The sequence below is a fragment of the Mytilus californianus genome, unplaced genomic scaffold (assembly GCF_021869535.1).
Source record: "Mytilus californianus isolate M0D057914Y unplaced genomic scaffold, xbMytCali1.0.p SCAF_4, whole genome shotgun sequence".
NCBI lineage: Eukaryota > Metazoa > Mollusca > Bivalvia > Mytilida > Mytilidae > Mytilus > Mytilus californianus.
In genome coordinates, this window is record NW_026262690.1 from 18,978,012 (window position 1) to 19,003,045 (window position 25,034).

The window sequence follows — 25,034 nt, forward strand, 5'->3', positions numbered from 1 at the left end:
ATAAGCTAAATGAACTCGGCAAGGAATTTGTTTTTGTCCCGGCTGATAAGGCACCCAAAATAATCATTATTGTTTGACGTAAAATTTATATTGAAGTTCTGCAAAAGGAAATCATAAATTCACCAACATTCCAACTGACTCATTTTCGGAAAAAGACATCGTTTAATAAACATGAACCTTTTGCTACTTCTTTACAAGCAGAACCGAATAACATGAAAGTTCCAACTATGTTCTGGCTTCCGAAGCTGCACAAAACACCTTACAAATATAGATTTATTTCGTCTTCTTGCTATTTTGCCCCTACTAAACTTTCTATTCTACTAGTAAGTTCACTGGATACAATCAAAAACCTGGTAATTTTCAAATAAGGTCTACAAAAATGTTCACACTCTTTAAGGTCATTTTTTGGTAACGACAATCAAAAGAACTAAGTCAATAGGACATGCTTTGATATGATGATTGCACTTGAACTTTTACTAGATAACAATTTTGTTCGCTATGGAGATTCCGTTTATCGCCAAGTTATCGAAATTCCAATTGGAACTTACTGCGCACCACTTACTGCGGACCTCCTTCTGTATTGTTATGAATCACAATTTATGTCTAAAATCAGCAAAGACCCATAGAAACAACATCTAGTACAATAATTTTATAACACTTAGAAATATTTTGATGATATGTTGGCTCTCAATAATGACGACTTCAGCATGTATACTAAAGAGATTTATCCTGTTGAACCTATTTGGAATAAAGATAATACTAACAATGAATAATACTCTTTCCTGGATCTTGATATCTATATCTTTAACGTGAAGTTTCCCTTGGTACATCGTATGATGTTTATATATCTCAACTTGTTCGATTCGCTCGTGTATGTAACAACGTACTAGTATTTGATTTTAACGAAAGAAATCTATGTATTACTGAAAAATTATTACATCAAGATTTTCTATATCCCAAACTTGTCAAAACTTTTACTAAATCTTATTATCGGTACATGGACATCATTCGTAAATATAGATCAACGAGCAGACATCTTATACGTTCAGCCCGCATTTAAATAGTATAAATTGGTGTGGTTTTTGAAGGATAGTCCTTTATTAATTTTCAGCTTGGTGTTTACACAAATATGTATGGCTGTATATAAAAGCTTTATACATGCATATAATTATGCTTTGTATACGTTTATTTAAAACAACATACAATGCATCAGTTATAACTTACATCAAACAGACTACACAAAGTTGTAGGCTTTGCTACTAGTTAATCATTTTATACTTGTTAAAGGTTTGTATTGGAAATGTTGTGAAAAGGTGTCGTAGAACAAATTGAGAAGCAAAGTAGGGTAATATAAGAACTAGGATATGAGATATATATAAAAACATAAAGTACCAAAACTATGTAAATTTCTGATCGCTCGCTAGCACAAAATTCTTTTGATAGATTTTTTTTTTTTAAATATTTAAAAATTAATGTTGCTCGCTAGTTAAAAATTCTTTCGCTGCCAAAAATCAAACTTCAATAAAAAAAAAAAAAGAAAAATTTCGCTCGCTCCCTACCCTTTTTCGAAGGAAATAGTCCGAAGAACTAGAAATTAATTTGTTGTGGCCTTATATATAATATCTATTATTAAAATGTGTCCATTTAGCACATCTTCTGTTCATTTTACTCCACAATTGCTTAGTTTGACAAGTATATTCGGACACAGTGGAAATTTCTATCTTTTAGTGGATAGACCCATAAAATCACACAATAATCAATATACAAGTAACCCGCTATCTGATACTAATACGAGGATCTAAACATCAAGTCTATGATATTGATCCTAACTTTTGGGAATCCTTCATATATTTAAATAGTATTTGAAAACGGAATTTAACTGAAGAAAAGAAAAAACTATAAACCGCTAACGGGAATGTGAAATTGGTCAATGCGTTTAGAATACAAAGCATCCTAAGTTACTTTATTGCAAATGACAACAATTATTAAAATAAATATTGTAGCGCATTTAAAGAAAATGATATATGGGGTATACGTCAATGAGACAGAAATCCCACGACAAATATAACCAAGACATTTTGAGGGTATACGTCAATGAGATAGAACACCCACGACAAATTTAACCAAGACATTTTGAGGGTATACGTCAATGAGATAGAACACCCACGACAAATATAACCAAGACATTTGGAGGGTATACGTCAATGAGATAGAACACCCACGACAAATATAACCAAGACATTTGGAGGGTATACGTCAATGAGATAGAACACCCACGACAAATATAACCAAGACATTTAGAGGGCAACATATATTGTCGTCAACAACAAACAAGTGACCATAATCATTTGATGAATTATCAAGAAGACTGTTTTTTTTCTTTTCTTCAACTTTTTTTTCCATGGCGTTCAGTGTTGGTTTGTCTTCGACTCACGACTGTAATGTTCCTTTGGTTTCTTCTGCATCCAGTAAATTACCGAGAAGTAATGACAAAAAAATTAGAAACAGTTTGATTTTTAAGTCGTTGTCATTTTAAGTATTTGGTCATCCATATAAAATAAAGAAATTTTTAACATCAATTTTCAAGAAATAGTTATAATTTCTTTAGTTGTAATCATTTTAGGAATATATTTCATGTACTTTAAGAAGGCACAAACACAGGGAACACACGGAACACACGGTGCATACAAGGCGGATGGGTTTTATTCCGGTACAGTCATGATAAGTGCAAGCAAAATAGGGCTATCCTAAATATTTTCATATCATTTAAGACTTAAGACATGCTTACAGCAATAGCATATCATTCCTAAACGCAACGGAATTTAGAGAAATCGTAATTTTGGTGGTCTAAATTAAAATCAATAGATTTTTTTGATAATTTAGAAAAATGAAGTTTATAGCATGCTTTTTTTTAAATAACAATTATGGTTCACGTTTTTTTTTATACATGCTACGGTTCGTTCAAAATTGTGAATATTATACATTATGCATGAAATCCAAATTTTGTGTGATAAAAGGAAAACTAAAATATAGAATTTTTTTTAATGTGATAAGATAGCTCTTAAAGTGTGCTTTCTGAAAATAAAAATAAAAAATTTGGGTCAAGGTACTCGGGTTCTTGCTACAAAATAAAATAAGTAAATTCCTAACACATTCTTATAAAATTTACATTAACGTCACAAAGAAGAAAAGTCTGACAATTAGATTACATTCCTCTCTCAAAATTTGCACATTTCTTTTAAGATCTAGACCGATTGTTTTCAGCTTTTTCACGATCCAAGATTGCCGAAGACACCCGATTTACCTTAAGTAAAAAAAATGCATTTTTCGCCGTTTAATACATACCTGCCATACATTTATAGATTTATAACGTTTGAATTGATTGTATCACTGAAAGAATAAATGCTACATATATAGATATAAGAAGATGTGGTATGAGTGTAAATGAGACAACTCTCCATCCAAGTCAAAATTTATAAAAGTAAACCAGTATAGGTCAAAGTACGGTCTTCAACACGGAGCATTGGCTCACACCGAACAGCAAGCTATAAAGGGCCCCCAAAATTACTAGTGTTAAACCATTCAAACGGGAAAACCAACGGTCTAATCTATAAACATATGTCAATTTTGCTTATATTCATGTGCAGGTCAACGAATTCTAAATACATAAAAAATTTCATAAAAACCCAAAACATCGCCCAATTACGTGCAAATGTGTCGTATATTTGGCCTTAAACGCAATGCGCATGCATGAGCAACACTTTGAGACGTATAGTAAGGCATCATCAATTGTACATTAGACGATGTGTGGCTCAAAGAGTCCACGTGTATCTTGAAAAAAAAAAGTAGAAAATTTTGATACATAATGAAACTTCTTTTTATGTCAAACATTTTAGACAAATTTTGATTGAATACAAAACTATTATATACGTTCTTCATAATTAAAAATGGAAAAACCTTTTACGTTACCTTTTAAATTGTGATCTAGTTTATTACTTCTTGAACATATTTGTCATTTCATCGTGGACCTTATTGAAATAAAATTTGGTATCCAGGTGGTGCGTACATGAAAAGAAGATTATACACGCCATTCCTTTTCAAAAACCGAATATATATAATGACCAAATCCAAAAGGGATCTAGAAAGAACATGAAAAACTGTTTACAATATAAATACTTGTTTATACAATGAAAAAATATATTGATCTCCTAAGCTTAATGTTAAAAACATAAAAAAAACTAATATAAAAAGAACAGACAATGATATCCTGCAGATGAGCCTATATAAACGAATGACTGACGACACAGAAGACATTACAACTTTGATGCAACACCAGTCGTTAAATAGTTTATGTGTGGTAAAGATAATTCACATCAACTTACCTTTTCCGAATATTGTGTCGAGTATAACAACAGCAGTTTTTTCAGTATCTGGTGGATTACCAGTTATGTAACTAACAGCAGCTCGGGCTAAGGCTTCCTTCGTTATAGTGGCATGTGTATAAAAGGTTGGATATTTGTATGCCATAAATAAAAACTGAACAGATGGACATATAAATGATATTCCTATCAACACGTTAATTAATGGTACATTCATCTTCGTACTGATCAGGAAGAATATGTATAGCTTACGTAACTGGTATATCTCTTGTTATCTTATCGTGAATAATATAGACTTTAGTATGGAACACCACAGCTGTCTTATATGGAACTCTTACATTATGTTATGTTGTTTTATTATTACTTGATGATATGTTGTCTTAACATAATGATGTTTTGATATAACTCAATATGGCATAGTCATTACTTAATGATATTTCGATATTTCACGATATGGTTTCGTATTGACTTGATATAGTTTTATCATTACTTGATATGGTTTTGTCATTAATCAATGTGGCTTTGTCATTTGTCGATGTGGTTTCACCATTATTTAATGTGGTTGTTTCATTAGGCAATGTGGTTTTAACATTACTTGATGTGTATGTGACTTACCGTAATGTAGTTGTTTCATTACATGATGTGGTTTTGTTGTTTCGTAATGATGATTTGCCAATTCTTTATATGGTTTTAACATTACGTAATGATGTTTTAAAATTTGACGATTTGACACTACACGATGTGTTTGTTGCGTAAACCCCTGAGGGTTTTCGCAGTATATACTGGACGATGTCCGTAGTCTTTCGGAACACCGGATGTTATTCGGAATACATCTGTTCTTTCTATGACCACCTTTCATATACATGCGCAATAGCTTATTAATTGACCTGCTGAATAAGCATTAGCATCTTAAAGTTGCTATAGAGATATGTTACATATTATGCGAAATTTATTATGATGCAAGCTACTTTAATACGCATTTGAATACTTCCTTGCACGCAATTACAAGCTGCTAATACATTGTATTTACCTACATATATGCGTACTTATTTTAATTAAAGTCGAACGTTGAAACCAGCTGTGTTTAGATATGAGATAAGATTTCTTGTAAACAATGCGATTTATATTCGGAACGAGAATCGTTAAAACTAAAATCTATAAAAGAAGTATTACTAGCATTTCATTTAAGATTTTGAGTCTAGGGAAGATGTACTTGATGTACAAAGCAGGCTAATTCATTTTTTTATACTGAAATTAAAAAGAAGTCTTTCTTGCACTTTATTAAAATCTATTATACGTCCTTGAATGGATGTAAAAAACGATGATTTTTCGAAAAAAATATCGTTTATTAAAAATAACGTTTAAATTAATTATGAAAGTACATAGCAAATTGAAATACAGTTATTTTCTTTGTTTAAATATTGCAACATTATTTCCTTTTTAAAAAACAAGGAGCTCATATAACCTCCTTGATTAAATAACAAATCAGATTGTTATAGGTATATCTGGATCCTTTTTCGTTATTAGAATGTGAATAAATAGATATTGAATATGAAAAAAAAACTAAAACTGAAATCTAAATCTAAAATATATTAAAAAAAAAATACATTTGACCATGCAGATGAAAGAAATAATACTTCAAGCAATGATATAACGAATTATATGTGCCGCTTTGATTACGATCGATAACCTTAAAATTAATCATGCATGCAATTTCGGCAGACTTAACAGGGTCAGCGATAAGACATCAAATGTCTATTTATAGACACCGAGTGATGACAGATGCAGGCAGAGATAAGAAAAAATAATTTCTATTTATAGTTATCTGGGCCAGGGAACAGATTATCTAACCTGTAGGTTACAATACACCATTAGATTTTATGGGCGCAGCCATTTTATGAGCATAACATGGTATTCAGAATTAAGAGTATAGCTAATCCTGATTGGTTGATATGTGCGCCCGTTATTTTTTGTTATTAGAGACTTCGTGCATTCTGCATTATACCAAAGGCCAAATAAATTATTTTCCTTAGCCCTAACGGAACTGAGATGTCTTTTAAACGCTAGGATGAGACACGTATTTTTAAGTGCAAAATTGATAGGCATGGGAGATAAGTACAAATTACGCTAAGAAAAGCAACGCGAACCTATATTTTTTGGACCAAAAAATACTGTCCTAATAACTTTTCTTTAATTCTAGCAAGGTTTCGTTAAAAAAATCAACTTTCTAAAGTCTGTATCTCGAAAAAGGCTATCATTGTCGCCTATGGGGAAATTAATTGTTTATTTCAATCTGGTAAATACGGCTCTTCAAAATGTTCGTCAAAATAAAAAAAAATATATTATTTCTTGAAAACGATCAGATGATAAATTTTCGGTTTTAATATATTAAATACGAAAATGTAAAATAGTGGAAGGAGATTTTGAAAGATGACAGGATAATTGATACTTAGGTTTTATGCATGTAAAATAGTTTTTTAGGAAATTTTGAAGTTTGTTTTATTTATGTTATATTTTTATAATTTTTACCATAAGTAGCAGAGTTTTGTGTGACCATTGTGATAATGTACCGATGTAAACGCGTTATCTAATTAATTAAAAGCTCCTGGTCAACTGTTCTCATAACTGTGTAAACTAAACTTTCTCTGATGTCTTATATAACAGCTACGGTGTATGCATGGGTTGTAAGTGTTTCTTTGTGATGTTAAAGTTGCGTTGCAAAAACAAATCGGTTGTTGTACTAATTAATTAGATTACAAGACAGTAAGTGAGAATAAATTATTTCAAATTGATACTGAGAGAATCTTAATTATATAGAGCGACGCCTGTTGTTACCATATGTTGACATAATGGCTACATTGAAAGTCCATGCAGGTGGAGTGAGATGTAGACTTTACGAATGAGACAATAGCCTCTTCAAATGATTTTTTAGGAATCTAATTTGGAAAAAAAAGAAAGACAATATAAATACTAGAAAAATATCATAGAAAGATCTTGCGAGGTTAATGGGTTTTTTTTCTTATTATAAAATTACGTTTTTAAATGGGTTTTTTTAGTCGTTCAATACTTTAGGATACCTTACATATGTCATGCTCTCGTATAAAACTGGTGCAATTGAAAGAAAAAATCGTCACAAGTGAAATGCAGATCGGCGCAAATGCAAAACGCCTGTTTAAGATAAATTAACTAAGAGATTTACCCCTTACTAAATAAATAAAAAGCCCCCAAAGGGTGACTGGGGAATAGAAGTATGGTCACCATTAGTCTTCCTCCGACCGGCAGTAAAACCCTTGCTAAAGTGGGGCGTCCGTTTTGGCTGGCGGGATGTACAAATTTGCAGCCACGTCCGGTCAGAATGGGGACGTTGAATCCGATGCCTCGTGTAAAGAGAGTGCCACGCTCTTTGCACGTTAAGAACCCTTGCAACAACTCTTTGAGGGGTCCGTACGCGACCTATTGCAAGGCTAAATTGCTGTCCCTATCCAATATACCCTCATTTCTCGTGGCAGTCTAAATTTCTCCGACCTTAATCCCGGACGCCCCTATTACAGAACCTACCTATTGTATTTACTGTTAATTTGTTCTCGTCCTGAATATGCATGAAATATTTGCCACTGGACGTTAAGCAACCAACAATCAATCAATCAATAAATAAATAAAATCTGCTATTTGTTCTGCCATTCTTAATACATTTGTCCTGCCTTTCTTAATACATTTTTCCTGCCTTTCTCAATACAATAATCTGAAATCCATTTTTAATTCATCAAATGGTCGCGCGGTAAAAATCTTTCTCCTGTCTTACTTAAAAATTCTTATACCCAGTTATATTTCATCAAATGGTTGCTCGCAACAATAAAAATCTTTTTCTCCCCACCGTACCTTGAGGAGGGACGACATTGAAGGTGTCTCCCACTTACTGTATTTTTAAATCCATAAATAATTTATCAAAAGGTAGCTCGCCAAAAAAATTCTTCCTTTTGTTTTCCTTAAATAATTTTTCTTAAACCTTTTAATCTAGGTTTTAAAAGTTTTTGTTTTTAACAAAAGAGGTTTGTCATCTAAAACTTTTAAGAGGACAAAGCACACAACTTAAAATAGCCAATGCTTACTACCCTAAGCATCACAAAAACCTTGCAGAGCAGGTGTAAGGATCTTAATAATGAACAATATCAAGCCATTGTTCAAATTCTCAAATTCCAATAAAAACAGCTATTAAGTTTCACGTTTTGCATTTCTTTTTTTAAGCACTAATAATCATTAATTGATTAAATTTCTTCACATTTGTATTTGAACATAAGCCTAGAAACTAACTCTAATCTAAAAAAAAAAAAAACAATTATCTAATATTTAATGCCAAACAAGCATTTGGGTTTACGATTGCATTTCTTTTTTTAAAGAAATCAACTTGTTTCAGTATTTGATGTGGTCCTTTCATTCTTTGATGTGGTTATCACATTACGTGGTGGAGGTAAAACCACGTGACCATTTCGGAAAAACCAATTCTATTTTTAGATCATAGATTTCCATGTTTTCCTTTATGTGCCTTGGATGAGTGTGGCCATCCATCGAGTTAGAGTTTAAATTAAAGTTTCGAATTAAACTTAGAGTTTGAATTAGAGTTTCGAATTAAACTTGGAGTTTAGATTAAAGTTTCGAAATAAACTTTGAGTTAAATCTTCGATTTAAGTTATAATTTAAGCCATTATTAGAATAAAAGTTCTAGTAGCATTGAGTTTCGGGTTCAATTTCAAGATTGAGTCAAAGGTAGCGTTCGAGGTACAATAATGAATTCGACTTCAACTTTGAATGTGAGGAGCCTTTTGGGGTAGAGTTTGAGTTAGAGTCGAATATGAGTTTCGTTTAGATTAAGATTTCGAGTTAAAATTGGAGTTATCTAATATGAGTTCGTCACGGTATTTAAATTTTTCTATCGAAGATCAAGTGCTTTTGCTCGGGCTTCCGAAAAGAGGGCTGAGGGGTATTTGTACAAAACATATAAACAATGTTACAGTATAAAAAACACAACATAGAAATTGAAATAAAGTTGGATGTGTAATGATTGCCAATGAGATTACTATCTACTAAAGTTTAAATGTCACAGTAATGGATGTAAGCAATCATAGGCAACCGTACAGCCTTCAACGCACCGTATAGTAAAAAAAGGCTACAAAGGCCACCACGTAAAAATGCGAAACAATTCAAATTTATAACAAAACAATCTACGAAAAACAAATTTGACACACATGAAACAATGACAACCATTGAACCACTGTGACAGGTTCTTCAAGTGTCTTGGGCAGGCACATACAGAAAGTGCACGTGGCGGAGTTTGACATGTATGTGATCGCTAAACACTAACCTAAACTCGGACTGTAATGTAACAACATAACATAAGAAAATGTAAAAAAACGTTCCAATAGGCTTAAATCAATAGATCGGTATTACTGAGTAATATAAATCCATTGGTGATGATCTCGCATGCTCCAGAAGGTTAAGCAGATTCTGCTCAACGTGCGGTAGCCGTCATGTTATTCGTGAAAGTATCAACCCAGTGATTTGGTTTTATTTGGTAGTTCCCGTTCGAAGACAAGATGACGGGGTTGTGGTACGAAAACTGGAACATATCCGTCGTCACTTGTGAAACAGATATTCCAAAAAGTTTGTTGTTCCAATTAGTGCGATATATATCATAGTATGCAATTTATAATAATAACAGATTGATATTCGTATATGTTCAAATAATTATACACGCTAAAAAAAAAAGTAAAAGAATTCATATTTTATAGAATTGATGTTTGTCGCTTATTCCGATCCCCCCATTTCCCTGTAACTTTAGTGTGAGTTGATTTAAAGTGTCTCATTGCCGACAATAAAGTACAAGTCTTTTGATTTTTGTGTTGAACCTAGGACATTAATGTAGCAGCAGTGAGACACAACAAACCTATATTTCGTTGTGGTTAGTGGCGTCGGCGTCTTCATCATTTTTACATTTTTCATTTCGGGACCTTTTATAGCATACTATGTGGTATTGGTTTTGCTCATTGTTAAAGACTATACAGTCAAGTATAGTTGTTTAAAACTTCTACGTCATGTGGTAAATATTTGGTTGAGAGTTGTCTCATTGGCAATCATACCACATTTTCTTATTTCTATATAGGTTTTTTTTTTGCATTAAATATTACCGAATTAGACTGTTTTGGTATGATTAATTTGAAAAACTCGATTGATTAGTATAAAACTTGTATAGGAGTTATTCTTCAAGATCAAGATAAAGCATCTACAGAAAAACATTTCTTTTTTTAATTTTGTAACTACCGATAAATGGACAAATAAATGTACAGTCAACATTACGCTTTTACACTGATAGCAGCAATATCAGGCGAGACGAGAATTCCGTGGAATCTTTTACGAATTATTATATATACTGCTTCCTAAGAACTAAGAAAGAAAAAAACGGCAGGATCAAATTGTTTAGGGATATCCCCCGTATTGCCGAAAGACTGTAAATTGTTTAGTAATTTTTTCTTATTTTTGTCTGCCGTTCCCCTTTTTCATACCGAATAACTCTGAACAACAAGTCGAACTTTAATTTGAACTTGAACTCAATGGATGGCGAAACTCATTCAAAGAATTTTAAACAAACGACATAGTGAAATCGGTTTAAAAACAGAACTAGTTTTTCCGAAAATGTCACGTGGTTTTACCTCCACCACGTAATGTGATAACCACATCTAAGAATGAAAGGACCACATCAAATACTGAAACAAACACATCATGTAGTGTCCAATCGTCAAATTTTAAAACATCAATACGTAATGTTAAAACCATATAAAGAATTGGCAAATCATCATTACGAAACAACAAAACCACTTCATGTAATGAAACAACTACACTACGTTAAGTCACATACACATCAAGTAATGTTAAAACCACATTGCCTAATGAAACAGCCACATTAAATAATGGTGAAACCACATCGACTAATGACAAAGCCACATTGATTAATGACAAAACCATATCAAGTAATGATATTAAAACTATATCAAGTCAATACGAAACCATATCGTGAAATATCGAAATATCATTAAGTAATGACTATGCCATATTGAGTTATATCAAAACACCATTATGTAAAGACAACATATCATCAAGTAATAATAAAACAACATAACGTAATATAAGAGTTCCACATAAAACAGCTGTGGCGTTCCATACCTTAGAGTCAATAGTACACACAATAATTTCTTTTTTGTCTGTATGTTGTTTCTTGTATTTTGTTTAAATATCTTAAACAACACTAAAATGCGTATGCCTCTGATATGTGTTTTAATCATACTGCTACAAACATATATATGAATGACTGTTGATTTGTTTTAAGGATGTTCGCTAATCTGTTTATAATAAATAATAATAAAATTCTTTATTTAACGAAGGTTACACATTTAACAATGACATGTTAATCTTCCATGAGGCCTTCAAAAACTATAAATACAAATAGAAAACACAAAAATACAAACAAAATAAAATATATATAGCAGCTTAAATATTAAATAAGTACATATGCATTCAATAGAAGAAAAAATACATTAGAATTGGGCATCTTCATTCTTTACAGTTAGATAATGGTTTGAACATTTGATCTTAAATGTATCTAAATTATTTATTTCTTTAATATTATTTGGTAAATTATTCCAGGTAATAAGACCAGAATATTAAAATGTTCTTTTTAAAAATTCAGAATTAGGTCTTGGTACATGAAGAAGTCTTGATGTTGTTGACCTGAGACAATAATTATAAAGATCAGTACAAGCAGTAAATTTAATAGACAGATAATCAGGTGCTAGACCATTCATACATTTAAACATTAACACAGCTTGAAAATATTGTATCCTCGTAAATATAGTCATCCATGCAAGCTTTTTAAACATTAATGTTGATGGAAAATCAAAAGAAACAGATAAAACTAATCTTGCAGCACGTTTTTGGAGCTTATGTATCCTCTCCAGATTACAGTTTGTGGTAAGACCCCATACTATACAACAGTAGTCAATAATGGGTAATATATAGCTATTTTAAAAAAGAATAAGACCCTTTAATGGTAAATAACGTTTCAACCTTTTTAACAGGTATATTCTGGTTGAAATAGTTTCGCATATTTTATCAATTTGATTTGACCATGATAGATTTTTATCAATATGAATTCCAAGAATTTTTCAACTTCAACATTATCTAAATTGATATTATCTTGTGATAAAACACATAAACATTCATTGCAGCTTTCCAGTTTTCTATCTGATCCAACAAGCATACATTTTGATTTCTTGCTATTTATCATCATATCATTTTCTTTACATCATTTAGTAACATTGTCTAAGTCTTTATTCAAACATATATTTAAATTTACAATAGATTTAGATGACAAATGCAAAGTTGTATCATCAGCATATAGATCAGATTCAGTATATTCTAAGGGTAATGGTAAGTCATTGATATAAATAAGGAACAATAAAGGTCCAAGTATAGAACATTGAGAAACTCCAAAAGTTACAGTTTTATATTCTGATTCAGTGGTTCCTAACTTAACTTTTTGCATTCTCTGAGAGAGGTATGATGAAAACCATTTTACAGAGTGGTCATCACATTTGTATAATTTTAGTTTTGATAAAAGTATATTGTGATTTACTGTGTCAAATGCCTTCTTAAAATATAAAAAAAGAATAGCGGTAAAATTTCCATTGTCCAATTCCTCTAACCATTTATCAATTATTTTAATGAGTGCTGTATGACAAGAATGTTTTTCTCTAAATCCAGACTGCTGTTGTATTAATAATTTGTGTGTGGTTAAGAATAAATATAGTTGTTTAAAGACAGTTTTTTCAAATAACTTGGACATAGTGGGTAAAATTGAAATGGGTCGATAATTGTTTGGATCTGTTTTATCCCCTCCTTTAAATATGGGAGCAACTTTAGCAAATTTTAATATATTAGGAAATATTCCTGTACATAAACTAAGGTTTATTATGAGAGCAAGGGGGCTTGCTACACTCGATCTTGATAATTTTAAAATTCTTGGTCCAACTCCATCAGTTCCGGTTGATTTAGTTATGTCTAGATTTTTAAGAGCTTGTAGAACCTCATCATTTGTGACAGTATATAATGAGAATTTAGCATCATCATCATTTATTTTTGATTTGACATAGTTATTAATTTTCTCAGATTTAAAACTTTTGTGAGGATTTGATATCAGTTTCTAACCTACTGTGCTAAAATGATCATTTAAGCAGTTAGCAATATCATTTTTGTTTATAAGAACTTTTCCTTCGTGTGTTAAAATATCAATTTCCTGTTTTGTTGTTGAATTCATATCCTTCAAATGCTTCCAAAGAATTTTACAGTTTTTATCGTTATCTATTGCATCCATAAAATATTTTGCTTTTGCTGAACGAATTAATTCACTAGTTTTATTCCTATATTTTTTATAATTTTCAGTGTCTTTCTCTTTGTGAAAATAATCTCTTTGGAATTTTGATTTACCAATTTCATTAGTATACCATTCTGGTTGATATTTATTTTTACACGTCTAGTAACAACAGGTGCATGTTTATCTAAAACATTGACAAGTAAGTAATACCACATGTCCATTGCTTCGTTTGGATCATTGATTTCGTGTATTATATCGAATGGTTGATTTGACATATCTTGTAAAAACATTTCATCATTGAATGTTTTGAAGTTTCTGTATTTGATCTCAAAATGTGAATCTGATTTGTCTTTAATAAGCTTTGCAAATTTGTTTACAGTACAGCTAACAGGATAATGATCACCTGGGGCGTATGATGGTACTGTACTATATATATAACATTGATAAGACTTGTAGGATTAGTACTGTAAATATGATCAATTAAAGTGACACTAGTAGAAGTAACTCTAGTAGGGTCAACCACCATTTGATGAAGACCATATGTTGTAATAAAAGATGACCATTTGGAAGGAAGAGGCTTCAAAAAATCAATATTAAAGTCGCCCATCAACAATATATTATCATTTATAGATAAACCATTTACTTTGTTTCAAAATAACAAGCTTTTTAAAAGACTGCTATGAATTGATAGTATATAAATAAAGGGACTAAAAAAGCAGAAAAAAATGAAGGATCCGTGTGCTTGTTTTCGAGATATAAGCCATTGAAAATTTGGCGGGAAATAAATCTCTCTAGATTTTTCATACATTTAACCTTGGCACCTATTTTCTTTCAGAAACGATGAAAAAATAACAAGGATTTTATAATATTTTCTAAAATGTCATTTCAAACTATATGTATTCAAATTATGGAAAGAAAAGTAGGAGTTAGTGTACAAAATTCTTAATGGCAGTATATGGTTAAACCAGAGGAATCCGAACATCTGGCAAAAATTCAAAAACAAGAGGACAGAACATCCAATATATGTATGACTCTGTTGATGTGTTCTTATTATACTGTTACATGTATACGTATGATCTGTTGACATGTTCTTATTATACTGATACAGATATACAAATTACTTTGTTGATGTGTTCTATTTATACTGCTTCAGATATACAAATTACTTTGTTGATGTGTTTTTATTATACTGCTACATGTATACGTACGATCTCTTGACATGAATGATATATAAACAATGTATGGACTCAGCATAACAAAAACTGGGCATCTAGTAAAACTTCACTTTTGGCAAAATTTGGCCTTTAATTTCAACTCTATCATATTAAAATCAAAAAGGCCACAATTTGGTTCTTAAATGTATCCATTTTACCATCTATATTGCTAGATAAAGAAAATACACTATAGGATACAAAGTCAGCACATTTTGGAGATATTGTGAAAATACGGTGATTTTGTGCATTTTTTACACTCCTAAAAGATGTAGGAAAACCTAGACCGCAACCTAAGATCAAAACTGTTTTTAACCTAAAGGTGCTAAGGTTTATACCAAAATTAATTCAAGATGAGGGGATGCGGCCAATATAAATAATGCTTAAACCTGTTATAAATTATGGAAATTTTTACCAACACAAATATATAGGGGCCTCGGTGGCCGAGTGGTCTAAGTAGTTACTACTGTAATCACTAGCCAGTCAACACTGAGGTTGTGAGTTCGAACCCCGCTCGTGCGGGTGCACTCGACTCCAATCTTAATTGACTAGGATTGTCAGTTTTCGTATCGAAGGTCGGTGGTTTTTTCCGTTCACTCCGGCTTCCTCCACCAATAAAAACTGACCGCCACGAAAGAGCTCAAAAGCGGTGCTTAAAAGTGGCGTTAAAACATCAAAATTCAAATCAAATCAACCAACACAAATAATGTATAATTTAGGGGGTCATAACTTCATAATTTATGATGTGATGTGTGATAAAAAAAAGTTGTTTTGAATTCATAGTGCAATATCACAACTATTTCTACCTGAAATTTGTAGTATTTATACCTGTTTAAAAAAAAAAAAAGATTGGAATCACATGGCCAATTTTACAATTTTAATCCTTCGTGAACCTTTACTTTGACAAGCAAAAACTCCTTTATTATTATTAACAACATCTGGAACAAAACCAGTTCATCATTTAGACTTGTTCCGTGTACAGCAGTAGGACAACCGGATGTACCGTTTTGGCCAAAATGTGATTCGGGGGCGCTCAGTAGTCCTACGCGCAAAATTGGACTATTTTGCGTCGGCCGATGTCAACTGAAAAATGCGCGCTTTTGTTATTTTTTTTTTCATTCGTTTATGGCAAAGTACCGACGGTAAAAACTTTTGATTGTAAGCACGTCTATATGAGAAAAAATATATGAGTTTAAATATTATTTTCATTTACGAACATTAAAATAACAGGAAATCTCATTTTTTTATATCTGAACATAGAATTTCGGATTTTGATTTTCTGCACTGTAGAATTAAATGGCGATATTAAAAATGAGTACAAAAAAACATGTCCATCGATTTTCCATAAAATTTTACATCCTATTCTCGCTAGTATTTGGCATCAAAATTCGTAAAGAACAGGGGTGTTCAAGCCAGGGCAAAAATTTGTACCCATTTTCAAGTAGGGGTCTCAATTTTTTATAGATTTTTCTTTGCATGGGCGGTAGCTTTAGAAATTGGAAGATTTTCTGTTTTTAAAGTAAATATTTATTCAAATGTCACAAAAAGGCGAATCCTTAGATATTTAACCCCTTTATAGATAACAATATGTGTCAATAAATTGTAAAATTATAGATTTTTTTTCGAAATTGAAGAAGGCACTATTTTTGTCTTTTTTTCTATTACTTCTATTGGTCTGCTATGAAAATAAGCTGTTTCTATAAATCTTCGCCTCGATTTTTTTTATACTTTCATATAATAATCTTTGGTACATAATGTATATGTTATGAAAAAATTAGCCAATTCTATCGAGTAAAAATGGAGAACAGTCATCTTTTTTGTGTGTCCCCACTACGGAGGCGTGGTCCTCCCGCAACCTTGTTTTCTGAAGTACACGATAGCAATTCATCTCTCGACAATAAATATCCCCTAAAAATTATTAAAACATAGCAAATATATTTCAAGACATTAATAAGTGTTAACTGCTAGTGACATGATGAAGCAGAATAGCCGGAATTGACCTCAACCGGAGTTGTCAGTATATACAACGTTGCCAATTCCGGCGCCGAAAATGTCAACGTAAAATGTCATTAAAAGTTGGATCTTTTTCTTCATTTTAGGTATTTTGTATCTAGATGATAAGGAAGTCATGCGATATGTTGAATCCATATCAACGTTGTACCAACACAGGCCACGTTTGGTAAAATTACAGCCTAAATGGGATTGGTTTGTTATACTTCTCTGACACCGTACTTCGTGGATCAATATTTATTTCGTGAATTGTTATTAAACTGTGTTTTTAATAAAAATCTACTTTGATTATGTCAAAATCTATCGTTTTTTCCTAATTTTCTTTGTCTGTTATCGTAATGGTTGTGTGTTTTGTTTTGTTAGTTTTTTTTTAAGGGAGAGGGGGGGGGGGCTCTTTTAAAATTTAATTTTAGGCAAAGGCGTGTGTCATTTTTATGGGGCTCATGATTCTTAATTTCTGGTTTACAGTGTAGGTTTAAACTGTCTATGACTTTACTTTTAAAAATTCAATGTGCATTATCTTAGGGCATAAGTATAATGGCTATTATATCTATGATTAGCCTTAGGGGGACGACCATTTGATATTATAGGTGGTTGGAGAGGCATCCGGGTCCATCCACCCTAGTACCTGTGAGACCTGGGTCCTTTTGCCCTGATAACCATTCGGCTTGTTTTTTTCCCTTTTTGGGGTTGTCTTGTTGTTTAATGTAAATTATTTGACTAAAGTATGTAAAATCCAAAAATATAGGTATTGACAGGCTGTACGAACATGTTGTTGTATATTTAGTTCGAATGCTAGCTGCGATCAGCTGCGGAACCGTAGCTCCTATGGTCCGCAAACTGTCAAAAAATATCATAATGATCTATGAGCTACGGTTCCGCAGCTATACGAATGTTCGTTTCTAGCTTTAACATTTAAAAAGATTTAATTGGCACTTAAGGTTGTTTTATTTAAACTTATTATGGTCTTCTCATTTAGCTTCATTGTAAGAGATTTTCGATTGTTTTTATGTTATTTTTATTATTTTATTTACTATAATTTTTCATCTTTGAAAGAAAATTTACTCACAGTTCACACTATACTATATGTTACCATATTATGATTATACGGTTTTGGGATATATAAATAGAAATATAATAAATATTTGACACCATTGTTTCAACATGTTTAATAATAAACAAGCACTGATAAACACAAATATGTCAAATATACATCTACATGTATCAAGACAAAAATGTCAAATATACATCTATCTACGAAGCTGTGTAAAGACTGGCGGCAAACTCTGGGGATGTTGAGTATGAGCGTTAGATGAAAATGGTGACGGTAAAGGAGATAATGAACGCTGAGACAACAAATATAATGGCGTCGGCGCTCGGTCACTTGGTGGTGGATGGATCTGTAATACCGGTATCTGTGGCATGGTTGTTGAAACTTTATTAGTTGACAGTATGTTAGACGGAACGATTATTAAGTATAAACTTCCAATCAAAAGAATCACTGAAGATGAGCAATACAAAAAGAACGACCAGGAAAGTTCAGTTGTCGTTGATGTTTTGTTGAGGTTAGGGATATTGTCGTACGTAATACTGGAGTAAGTTGCACCATAAATACATTCAACGCTGACTGACAAGGCTACTGAAATATAAAGTGGTTCAACTAAATACTGCAATAAGTTGCACCATAAATACATTCAACGCTGACTGACAAGGCTACTGAAATATAAAGTGGTTCAACTAATGCACAATTAATAAAGGGTATATATGAAAAACGTGTTATGACCAAATATTAATAGCCGTTCTTTTCAAATAAAAATCGCATAAGATAACTCGTTAAAAATTTAAAGTACTAGTATGTGTATGGCATTAAATATAATCATTTTATAACACAATAGAATTATTGTAATTTCTTAACGTTTTTACTCAACATTTAACGACTAATAAAATCTAATGCAAAATATTTGCCATCTCTGATATTTCAGATACTTTTCAAAATAAAGAAAAAAATTATGGAAATGCCTAGGTAATATTTTCTTGCCGATTTCAGTCTTTTCAAATACATTTGTATTTTAATATTATACCTGCAAGAAGAGCTGTTGCCGCCGAGTTTTTAGACCATTTCAAAGCTGTAATCTTTTTCTGACACATTGTGAAGACAGCAGTGATAAATGACAATCCAGTTATAATGGTACTTGCTGTACCCAGGAAACTACACAAGAATACCATAACTGACAAAAGAAAAAAAATCCAGATGATTTAGAAATAAAACCGTTTAGAAGACTTGAATGTTATGTCGTTAGTTCGTGCTAAATATACAACCAATACGAATATGATTTTTGTATTGTTTTTCTTATATTAAAAGTTGTTATCTTTTATCTTTTACATTATGGTAAGTATTTTCACTGGTTAAGAAACTGTCTTGGTGACACAATGAATAATATAAGACATTACATTGGAAAGTTTTTTTAAATATTGTATTGCTTTAAATTTCTCATTTCCTGATAAACTCTTCAGAAAATCCTGTATGACTGCATTGCAACATCAACTCGACGGTATCAATTTTAAACCGTGCTATTCAAACGTTGTTTCACATATTTTTTGAATGGTCTGTCTTATAGACTTATTGTAAAGAAATATTCTAATTTCACAAAAGTCTATAGTTACACAGGTTGATGTAGAATGTCATAGCATTATGTCGTTAGCATTAACATGTACAAAAATTTATTCCAAACAATTATGCTAAAATATCTTAAATAGCTGTAACCCTTTAAAAGAGGGACGAAAGATACCAGAGGGACAGTCAAACTCATAGATCGAAAACAAACTGACAACGCCATGGCCAAAAATAAAAAGACAAACAGACAAATAATAGTACAGATGACACAACATAGAAAACTAAAGACTAAGCAACACGAACCCCACCAAAAACTGGGGGTGATCTCAGGTGGTCCGGAAGGGTAAGCAGATCCTGCTCCACATGTGGCACCCGTCGTGTTGCTTATGTTATTACAAATCCGGTAAATAGTCTAATTCGGTAAGTCACATTCGTGAAAAGTGAAGGATATTGTAGTTACGATATAAGGAACATATCCGATATCATCTGTGAAACCGTTATTCCATAACGGTCAACCAACTCGTGATGGCGTCCGTAAAATTTACGAAGGGATGATTTCAACTTCACCATTTGGAACTCTTGGTTTAATAGCTTCCTTGTGAGCAGCAATCCTCTATCAAGGAAATCATGATAGGAAACACAAGCCCGGGAATATCGTATTAAAACACGTAGGTTTATGGATTTTGATATTTTAACCCCGTATGTGAAACAAAATTTGCTATATTCCGTTTGTGCATAATGCAGTTTATTTTATCAAAATACTATTCACAGAACTTAATATTATTCCAACATTTATGTAAGGACACAGTTATGTTAACCAAGGACTTAAAAATATTTTTATTGTACTATACAAATCTGTGTTTTAACCATTCATTTCCCTCCCCCTCTTTTTTTTTTAAGTAAAGAATAAATTGTTTCTATTCTTTTCTGGAAAATACACTTGTATCAAGAAAGCAATAAAAACAAAAAAGCTTTAAAACTTCTAATGTAATCTGTGCTATACCATTATTTCATAATTTACCGGAAGTACTTACTTGGCGCACTTCCTCTTTGTGTGATTGTGAAGCATGCTTTTGATTTATCATCGTCATATGTACAAACTTTCCATAATCCACAGTAGGCACCGGTGCTAGTTCTCTTTGACCAATGAGTCGTCGAAAAACCAATAATATGTATTATAAATCCGATACATAATATAAATGGCCCTGGAAGGAGATTTACAAACTGCTCCTTATTTTCCATTAACCACACAACAGCGTTCTTTATTTTTATAAAAACAAAAAGAGCAATAGTATGATCATTACAGAAAAGGTGCCAAAAATTCTGAAAATTTTACTTTTTTCAATCTATAAATGCACGATGACCAGACTAAATCTGGCGGTACAGCCGGACTCTCTCACTTTTATCGTGGAAACTCATGTCCATATTCCATATCTAGTTGATAAAACTAACAAAAATAAAGAATTATACAATTGTTTCCATTGTTTGCAGGCTGACACTTTTCACATTATTTTGTTTAAACTAATAAAACAAGTTAAAAAATATATATTTTTACAGTTTACAAGTGAACTTGTTATGGTAATACAAAATTACAAATAGCATTGGAGATTAAACATTCAAAGTAACTTTTAGTCCACTTTTGGACTGATAAATTACCCTTTCAAGTACTATTGAGACCTACAGTTTAGGTTTAAAATGTAATGTCTTGTGTTTGCATATAATTTGAATAAATAAATTCGAATTTCAATTTACATGTTATCAATGTTAAACCATGGTGTTATCTTCTTATATTGAATGATACGGTGATAAATTGAGTCTTAGTCTGTTTAATTCATTTAGACCATTACTACATTGATAGATTTACTTCAATATATTATACAATTTGTAATGCAAAGTAGTGTGTACTTAAATGTACACTAATCAACATTATGTATTTCATAATAAATAAACATCAGTAATCCAATTTTGCTGTTATATCATGATCTATTTTATTTCTCTTTTTCCTTTTTATATATTTGAAATGTGCATAGAAAATGATTTAAGATGTCAAAAAACTTTTCGAATATAAAAATTAAAAATATTTGTATGTAAGAATTTTAGAATTAAAAAAACGAATTGCATGTTTCATTTGACTTCACCTATTATTATCCCCTACGGAGAAATAAATATAATTTTACTCCTTGAGACCTTGTGATACTTTTTAGATGTGTTCATTTAAAACAATCACGTTCTGTTTGCCCTACATATACATATTCAATACCACTTTTAGGTTTTGTTCATGTTACAAGGAAAAAGAGAGGGAAAAGAAGTCCATTCCATTGAAAACCCAACATTATTATTAGAAGATGATCTGAGACAGGTTTGTCAGTATGTGGCATTGCACGGGGGAAATTAAGGATTTCTGTTGAAAAATCTTGCTGCAGATCGATACGTTGCCCCCTCTAACCTAATTATGGTGACGATGAAGCAAAATGATAAGAGTATAAGCTTCTGTATATCTGATTTATGGAAAGAGAATTTTATATTTGGAGTGGTGTTTTGTTTGGTGTTGATATTCATGAAAAAAGCGAAGTTTTTATTTATGTTTACCCTTTCTTAATATCACAGTAGATTGAATAGGTAAAAAAAGGCTGATAGTTATAGCATCAAATTAAAATGACAATTACAACATAAGTACAAAAGGGTAATGCAGCCGAAGAACACATAAATGATGAGTCCAAATTGATCCGTTAGTTTTACATTTTTGTACAGAGAAAAAATCATAAAAACTAGAAAAAAATACAAGGAAAAGCCCTAAAATTCGTTTACGACGATTCAAGCTCAACGCAATGGCAGTAATTAAAACGAGACACATCAGGTCAGTGGCACTTGAGACTTAAATGTTTTTTGCTGAAACAGTAACACCATTCAAAAATGTCAAGTTCGAACTACTATTGATTGATTTGATTAATTGATTGGTGTTTGTTGCCACTTTCAACACGATTGTGTTTTTACGTGGTGGTCAGTTTTCATTGGTGGATAACTAAAATATTCTTGCTGAAGATCTACTTCATGTGGCCCAGACAACGGTTTGAGATTGCCAGCCATGTCAATAGATATAAGAAGATGTGGTATGAGTGCCAATGAGACAACTCTCCATCCAAGTCAAAATTTATAAAAGTAAACCATTATAGGTCAAAGTACGGTCTTCAACACGGAGCCTTGGCTCACACCGAACAGTAAGCTATTAAGGGCCCTAATGTTCATTTAAATTTGTTAGAAACTTTACTCATATATATAAAAATAAGAAGATGTGGTATGATTGCCAATTAGACAACTCTCTACAAGAGACCAAATGAAACAGAAATTAACAACTATAGGTCACCGTACAGCCTTCAACAATAAACAAAGCCCATATCGCATAGTCAGCTATAAAAGGCCCCGAAATTTCAAATGCATGTGTTATAAGTGCACGAAGCTTTGAATAAAGTTGTTCTATCCATCTGCATGTATCTATTTATCATGGAACTTATTTGTAATTATTCAGATAAAATTACCGTTTCATTTTCAGGCAAATACTCATTTTCATTTTGTAACCTACGGAATAAAGAAAATAACAAAAATACTGAACTTCAAGGAAAATTTATATCGGAAAGTCCCTTATCAAATGGCAAAATCAAAAGGGCAAACACATCAAACGAATGGATAACAACTGTCATATTCCTGACTTGGTACATGCTTTTTCGTATGTAGAAAATGTTGGATTAAACCTGGATTTATAGCTAGCTAAACCTCTCATTTTTAGCTCACCTGGCCCAGAGGGCCAAGTGAGCTTTTCTCTTCACTTGGCGTCCGTCGTCCGTCGTCCGTCGTCGTCGTCCGTCGTCGTTAACTGTTACAAAAATCTTCTCCTCTGAAACTACTTGGCCAAATTAAACCAAACTTGGCCACAATCATTGGGGTATCTAGTTTAAAAAATGTGTCCGGTGACCCGGCCAACCAACCAAGATGGCCGCCATGGCTAAAAATAGAACATAGGGGTAAAATGTAGATTTTGGCTTATATCTCTGAAACCAAAGCATTTAGAGCAAATCTGACATGGGGGAAAAATTGTTTATCAGGTCAAGATCTATCTGCCCTGAAATTTTCAGATGAATCTGACAACCCGTTGTTGGGTTGCTGCCCCTGAATTGGTAATTTTAAGGAAATTTTGCCGTTTTTGGTTATTATCTTGAATATTATTATAGATAGAGATAAACTGTAAACAGCAATAATGTTCAGCAAAGTAAGATCTACAATTAAGTCAACTTGACCATAATGGTCAGTTGACCCCTTAAGGAGTTATTGCCCTTTATAGTCAATTTTTAACCATTTTTCGTAAATTTTTGTAATCTTTTACAAAAATCTTCTCCTCTGAAACTACTAAGACAAATTTAACCAAACTTGTCCACAATCATCATTAGGGTATCTTGTTTAAAGAATGTCTCCGATGACCCCGCCCGCAAACCAAAATGGCCGACATGGCTTAAAAATAGTACATAGGGTAAAATGCCGTTTTTGGCTCGTAATCTCTGAAGCCAAAGCATTTAGAGCAAATCTGACAGGATAAAATTGTTCATTAGGTCAAGATCTATCTGCCAATCAGGCAACACGTTGTTGGGTTGCTGCCCCTGAATTGGTAATTTTAAGAAAATTTTGCAGCTTTTGGTTATTATCTTGAATATTATTATAGATAGAGATAAACTATAAACAGCAATAATGTACAGCAAAGTAAGATCTACAAATAAGTCAACATGACCAAAATTGTCAATTGACCTCTTAAGGAGTTATTGCCCTTTATAGTCAATTTTTTACAATTTTCATAAATTTTGTAAATTTTTGTAAATTTTTACAAAATATTTTCCACTGTAACTACTGGGCCAAGTTCATTATAGATAGAGATAATTATAAGCAGCAAGAATGTTCAGTAAAGTAAGATCTACAAACACATCACCATCACCAAAACACAATTTTGTCATGAATCCATCTGTGTCCTTTGTTTAATATGCACATATACCAAGGTGAGCGACACAGGCTCTTTAGAGCCTCTAGTTATGACAGTCGCTTAAAATTCCATTATATTGACAACAATGTGTGAACAAAATAAACAGACACAAAAGGCAAAAATTTCAAAAATAAGGGTACAGCAGTCAACATTGTGTTATAATCTTAATCACTATAAAAACAAACTATGCGGCATGGGCTTTGCTCATAGTTGAAGGCCGTACGGTGACCTATAGCTGTTAATTTCTTTGTCAGTTGGTCTCTTGTGGAGAGTTGTCTCATTGGCAATCATACCACATCTTCTTTTTTATAAATATGTCAACAAAGATAAAAAAAAAATGGCATATAGACAAAGTATTATCATTTTTTTCTCTCTA

General features: G+C 32.0%; 1 protein-coding gene across 1 annotated transcript; it reads right to left on the reverse strand.

The window, feature by feature from the left end:
• Positions 1-18,152: 18,152 nt before the first annotated feature.
• On the reverse strand, positions 18,153-20,877 carry LOC127699245 (uncharacterized). The gene is made up of 3 exons (XM_052203002.1): positions 20,670-20,877; positions 19,103-19,249; positions 18,153-18,660 (listed from the first exon to the last, which is right to left on the reverse strand). The coding sequence occupies exons 1-3, from the start codon at positions 20,875-20,877 to the stop codon at positions 18,272-18,274; spliced, it is 744 nt and encodes a 247-aa protein (XP_052058962.1). The 3' UTR covers positions 18,153-18,271.
• Positions 20,878-25,034: the final 4,157 nt, after the last annotated feature.